The sequence below is a fragment of the Rousettus aegyptiacus genome, unplaced genomic scaffold (genome assembly GCF_014176215.1).
Source record: "Rousettus aegyptiacus isolate mRouAeg1 unplaced genomic scaffold, mRouAeg1.p scaffold_m13_p_6, whole genome shotgun sequence".
Lineage (NCBI taxonomy): Eukaryota > Metazoa > Chordata > Mammalia > Chiroptera > Pteropodidae > Rousettus > Rousettus aegyptiacus.
In genome coordinates this window covers 98,826,738-98,833,130 of record NW_023416309.1, presented here as the reverse complement: position 1 = coordinate 98,833,130, position 6,393 = coordinate 98,826,738, and the positions used below count along the sequence as shown (strand labels likewise).

Sequence of the window (6,393 nt, the reverse complement as noted above, 5' to 3'; positions counted from 1 at the left end):
CAGAGGTGATGGAGAGGTACACATTCATCACGTGCTGTCCACTTCTTAGGGACAACAGAGTCAAGCTGCATTTTGTGGGTGCTGTGACTTGTTCTGGGAGCATCTCAGGGTGGCAGAGTCACACCTCTAGGGACGCTCAGTGCTTTCAGAAAGAGGATTATGTCTAGGAACGAGGTGAAAGAAATTTCCAGGGACTTTAAGATAAGATCACCATGAATACAAAGATGGCTCTCAGTACCTCATTTTGGTTTTCCTTTCTCGTTGAGTCCGAAGTATTTGCTTCACATTTATGTGTCAACACTTGAACTCTTACTCTGTGGACTATTCCCAGCATAAGTTTCCTTCTATATATTTCTTCTCTTTCTCGTCTTTGGGAAAATTGTTGCTTTAGTGAAGGTTGGTGAACTTTTTCTGTAAAGGACCAGATAGTAAACGTTGTAGGCTTTGCAGGCCACATGGTCTCTGCTGCAACTACTCAACTCTGCTACTGTAAAACAAAAGCAGCCACAGATAATACCTAAATGAATGAACATGACCGCGCCAATAAAACTTTATTTACAAAAAAGGGCAGCAAGCCAAACTTGGTCTGTGGGACAGTTTTCTGGTCTCCTCTTTAGCACTATTCCCATCCATTCTGCTGGCTTCATTTCTTGACTATGACCGAAGAAGGGCCCAGTTGGGACTCCTGTGGTAGAGGCCCCACAACATCCCCAGCCTCACTTTTCCTTACCCAACAGCATAACAATAGATTGCCCGCAGTGGCTTGACCCAGAGCTTGGAACATCTTCTGCTATAGAAAGTTGCCCTGAAACTTTTGATGAATGCCCTTATGCTTACTGATCACAGTCCTTCTGGTCTAGCATTCTTTCCAGAGTACTCCCATCTTTGTTTCTGGGTTGCTGACACCATCAGAGGACCACACTGCCAGAGGAACAGCTCTGTGAAGCACAACAGACCCTCCAAGAACTGTCACATAGCCCTGGGAATAATGCCCAGATTTTCCCTTAAATACCCTAAGCCGTACTGAGAAGGCAAAGCAGTTTTGAAGGTGTTAACCTGCTGCCTTCTCAGATCACTGATCCTCTGACAATAAACGCTTATTCTAAATATCCCAACTTCTGTGTTGGTCTATTGGCTGAGCAGCACGGGCAACACGAATCCCGGACTCAGCAGCCCTCTGGTTTCATGACCACTCAATTATTTTCAGTCTCTCCATTACTGACAAATTACCCAAGCCCTAATACTCTCACTGAGTAAAGCTTAGGATCCTTGTAGCTAATATAGGATGAATTTCTGCTATAAAGACAAGTTGAACTGAACACTGAAACATGGGTACATTTGGGAGAAGAAGCCCACCAGAAGACTGTTCACTCTAAACTGTCTTTCTAGAGAGTCCAGTGGCAAACCTCATGGGTGAGGAGTCCCAAACAACCCCACCCCACGTTCCTGGCTGTCCTCCCCTTTGAGTAATGGGGAGAGCCATTTGGGGCTATGATGATTCTGCCTCTTTTGAAGCCATCTGATGAAACTCTGATTTCACCAACCACTAGCACGCAAAAGGATCCTGGTGTGACACAAGCTCAATGGAATAATTTTATGGGATGAGGAGGGACTCTGTGGAGGCATCTAACTAGCATATTTTGGAGAAAAAAATTACTTGAAGCATTAGGAAAGGAAACTATGCTGTATGTCAAGCCCCCACCCATAATTAAGGGTATAAAAGGATCATGGAGGAAGGAGAAACTCAAACCTCACCCATATCTACCTTCATCAGCTTGTCTGGTCTTCCATCACCTTTCCCAGCACCATGTCTTACAACTGCTGCCTGTCCAACTTCAGCTGCCGCTCCAGCTGCCCCTCCCGGCCCTGCGTGGCCCCCAGCTGCCAAAACATCCCCCTGCCTGGGGCCTGCAACATCCCTGCCAACGTGGGCAACTGTGGCTGGTTCTGCGAGGGCACCTTCAATGGCAGCGAGAAGGAGGTCATGCAGTTCCTGAACGACCGGCTGGCCAGCTACCTGGAGAAGGTGCGCCAGCTGGAGCGGGACAACGCGGAGCTGGAGAGCCTCATCCAGGAGCGGTGCCAGCAGCAGGAGCCCCTGATGTGCTCCAGCTACCAGTCCTACTTCCGGACCATCGAGGAGCTCCAGCAGAAGGTGAGGGGCGGGGTGTGTGGAGGCACAGCAACAGCTAGCTGCCTTTGAACACTAAGACATTCTCAAGTCAAAGTGGTCCTCACCGTGGAATCTTGTTTTCAGATTCTGTGTGCCAAGTCTGAGAATGCCCGGCTGGTGGTGCAGATCGATAATGCCAAGCTGGCCTCCGATGACTTCAGAACCAAGTACGTTGATGCTTTTCAGCCAGGTGACCTACAAGGTTCCTATGAGCATGGCCCTGTGGGCCTGATGTTGCCTGGAAGGGAAGAGGAACCCCTTTTCTCTCTCTCTATTTTTTTTAACTTCTCCTCTTATGTAAAGTCAGTTTCAAACAGAGATCCAGACTCATATGTTGTCTGCTCTTCAGCCTATATTGGACTTTCTGGAGTGCCTTCTTAAACATCCATATTCATAAATTGAAATTAATTCTCAGAGAATGGGTTGCTTTGGTGGTATAGTAACCAACAAAATAGAGAGGAGAGAGACTCCATCTCAGGAGTTCCCATCGGTGCCTTCTGGTGTTAGGATGAGTCAGGTCTTCTCCAGCCTATCCACATAGAGCTTGTGGGAAACATGGAAGAGAAGAAATGGAAAATCGTGTCACTTCAAAGGCAGCCAGGTTGACCCCATCCAAACAGGACACAGGGCAGGAAGATGGGTTTCATTCCTGGCTTTTCCTCCCAATCTGATCTCTGTGTGCAGGTACGAGATGGAGCATTCCTCAAGGCAGCTGGTGGAGTCAGACATAAACAGCCTGCGCAGGATCCTGGACGAGCTGACCCTGTGCAGGGCTGACCTGGAGGCCCAGGTGGAGTCCTTGAAGGAAGAGCTGCTCTGCCTCAAGAAGAACCATGAGGAGGTAAGGGAAAGAAAAAACACTTCAGATCTAAGTCTTTGGCATCAGGAATCAGGAAGCGATTGCCATCAGGATCCCTGGGGTGTCACCCTTCTCTGAAGAACTCAAGGTCAGCTTGGGGAATAATGATGCTCCATTCATAGCATGAAGCGAGGTGAGCTGGGAAGGATCGGCAGGCACTGGAGATGTTGAAGGAGGACATCCATGCTCTGCTAGTTACTGTTAGGTCCTGAATTTTGTGGTAGAGATAGAGGAGAGAAAAAAGAAATGAGTCATGGCCCTTCTCTTCAAAGAGCTTGCAGTCTAGTCTCTAGTCTGGGGAGATAGCCATAGAAAAACATGGTGATACTTTACAAGAGGCGGGAAATATAAACCATGTGAGATGTGTGAGCAGCCTACTCAGGGAACAATCCTGTTGGCCTGAAAGAAGAAAGGGAAGGAACTCCTTTCAGAGGCATGTCACGGGAGGAGGAGGATTTTAATACCTAGGTGTCCAATCTGTGGGAAGAGGTTGAGTAAAGACACAGTGTGGCAGAGCAAGGTATATTTGAGAATGGCAGTCCATGGATGGGTATGGCTGTGCAGGTGGTGTCTACAGGGATGTGAATGAAAATGAGGAAGGACCTGCACATGCCAAAAAGTTGGAACTTAGTCTCATAGAAAATGTGAGTTGGTTTCAGTTTTCTGGGAAAGGGATCGATGTGGTCCAAATTTGGGTTTATTCCTACATAATATCTATGTCAGTATTTGGGAATGATCAGGATATTCTTTTCAGTACATTTTTTGGCAGGCTTGTGCTCTCTTTCCTACGGCAAGATGAGTGTAGATCTATTTCCATGGGTTCATTCCTTCCTTTTCCTCCAACAGGAAGTCAACACCCTGCGCTGCCAGATTGGAGACCGCCTCAACGTGGAGGTGGACGCCGCCCCCGCCGTGGACCTGAACCGTGTGCTCAACGAGACCAGGTGTCAGTACGAGGCCCTGGTGGAGACCAACCGCAGGGACGTGGAGGAATGGTTCACCACCCAGGTGGGCGTCTCAGCGCATGGCCACTCGGGACCCTTGGGGCCCTCAAGGCAGGGTCTGAGCTGTCTCTCCCCTTTGTTGTTTCAGACCCAGGAGCTGAACAAGCAGGTGGTGTCCAGCTCGGAGCAGCTGCAGACCTGCCAGGCGGAGATCATCGAGCTGAGACGCACGGTCAACGCCCTGGAGATCGAGCTGCAGGCCCAGCACAACCTGGTGGGTATCATCCAGACCTCGGGGTGAGAAGTGTGAGGTCGGGGGATCAGAGCCACTGGGATGCCCTTTGGGTCATACTCCCCTTACCTCTGAAGCTCTGACTTCAATGGAGCCCTATGGAGAACCCCATCAGAGGAGCAGCTCTGTGACTTCCTCGATCTTCCCCACACAGAGGAACTCTCTGGAGAACACGCTGACGGAGACGGAGGCCCGCTACAGCTCCCAGCTGTCCCAGGTGCAGTGCATGATCACCAATGTGGAGTCCCAGCTGGCTGAGATCAGGAGTGACCTTGAGCGGCAGAACCAGGAGTACCAGGTGCTGCTGGACGTCCGGGCCCGGCTGGAGTGTGAGATCAACACGTACCGGAACCTTCTGGAGAGTGGGGACTGCAAGTGAGTATTTGGGGAAAGATTTCTGGGAAAATGTGTATGGTAGGACTACAAGACACTATAGGCACTCACATATTGGCCACATTTGCAGTTCACCAAATAACACACATTAATTGCCTGTCTACTATGTGACAATTCAGCCATGTATGGAAGGTCAAAGGTGAAGGGCATATAACCCTTGCTTCAAGGAGCTAGCAATGGAGCCAACGACTGTTGGATGTGGCAGATTATGTTAAATTCCATGAGTCCTCAAGAACATGAGATATTTTTCAAAAGGACGATTTTCTACCTCTGCACATGGCATTCTGGGGAAGGGAAAAGGATGTGGTAACAATTACACTTGAATCCAACTAACCCCATCCACTGAGAATTCATAGGTTGTTTCATTAAGCACCTTGGGGTTTTCTCAATTACCCTGTCCCCCACCCCCAATCCATTCTAAATCTCTGTGTTTTCCCAGCCTGCCCTGCAACCCATGTGCTACCACCAATGCTTGTGGAAACTCCTGTGGGCCCTGTGGCAGCTCCTAAACAGGTTGCTGTTAATTTAAATACTTGCATTCTCGTTGAAGATGGCAATGAAGCTGTTTACAACAAGCATAAAAAAGGCCTCCAAGTCCTGCCTTTGCCGGAGCTCAGTTGCCTTTAGAAACCTTGTTATGCCAACTGTGATATTTCTAGACATGGAAATGCTTTCCAGATCCAACAAGCAAAAGCACACATCATCAAGTTCCAATGTTTGGAAAACTCCCTCCCATTGAAGGATGAGTCTCTGTTTCTGAAGATGTCCAGCTTTCTGTAATTTGAGCTCCAGGTATTACATTAGGGCGTTTCCTATACATATTGTGTTTCCTGCTTTCCTGGTTTCTATGCTATTCTCTGGAATGCAAGGAGACTACTTCATTTACTTTCCAATAAACTTTATTTCTCTGGCATTGTAAATGTGTTTCTAATTCATATTTATGCACTTTAAAGTACTTCTCATGGCTGTTTCATAAAAATACCCCTTCATTAGGAGGACAAAATGGGTTAGATGAAACTAGCCATCATCTTCCACTGGTAAATACTGATGATGAGGCAGGGCTATCCTCCTGGGAGGTTCCCACCAAGGGAAGACCATGCAGAAAATCTGGCCTTCAACACATGCCCATCTTGCCTTGGCTGCAGAGCCCTTGGCAATTCTGAGAATTGGCTCCAAACCTTATTGCTATCTCCTATTGTCACCTCATCACTGTGAAATTCTTTGTTTTCCCTTCTCCTACACTGTGAAGACCAGCTTCTGTAGAAACTGCTCAAAGAGCAGCTACCCTCTCCTCTCAACATCTTGGCTGCATATGCATCACCAATATGGATACCTGCCCTTCTCTCAAAATGTACCTTCAATGATTTTCATAAACCTGCACACTCTGAGTCCTTTTCTTACATCTCTGATCCCCACCCCTCCACTCCTCTGTCTCCTGATTAGCCCATCTTCCCCTTCCTGCCCGATGGAGAAAACGCCTAGATGCTTGGCTCATTGTTTTCACTTTCCACATCCCTGTTCCGAAGAACTAGCACCTCCATGCTAACAACACACAAATCTTACTCTTACCTTAGCTCAGTTCCCAGGTCTTCATTTGCCCATAGGACAGCTTCACTTGATATCAGGACATCGTGTCACATTTAATTGGTCTAAAACTCATCTTTGCCAAAGTGGTTGATCTTGTACCCACTTATTGTGCCCAATATTGCATAATCTAAAGACTCTTTAAATG

At 47.8% G+C, this 6,393-nt stretch overlaps 1 protein-coding gene across 1 annotated transcript; it reads left to right on the top strand.

Annotated features, from left to right (window-relative positions):
* The first annotated feature begins 1,807 nt into the window (after positions 1-1,807).
* On the top strand, positions 1,808-5,170 carry LOC107513874 (keratin, type I cuticular Ha4). Its single transcript, XM_016150995.2, has 7 exons — positions 1,808-2,155; positions 2,258-2,340; positions 2,858-3,014; positions 3,879-4,040; positions 4,125-4,250; positions 4,423-4,643; positions 5,101-5,170. The coding sequence occupies exons 1-7, from the start codon at positions 1,808-1,810 to the stop codon at positions 5,168-5,170; spliced, it is 1,167 nt and encodes a 388-aa protein (XP_016006481.2).
* The last annotated feature ends 1,223 nt before the right edge of the window (positions 5,171-6,393 follow it).

Excerpts from the sequence above, each read along its gene's own strand:
- LOC107513874 (XM_016150995.2), top strand. The coding sequence starts at position 1,808 with ATGTCTTACAACTGCTGCCTGTCCAACTTCAGCTGCCGCTCCAGCTGC. Across the intron at positions 2,341-2,857 it reads TCCGATGACTTCAGAACCAA|GTACGAGATGGAGCATTCCT; the intron begins GTACGTTGATGC and ends CTCTGTGTGCAG. Across the intron at positions 4,644-5,100 it reads CTGGAGAGTGGGGACTGCAA|CCTGCCCTGCAACCCATGTG; the intron begins GTGAGTATTTGG and ends GTGTTTTCCCAG.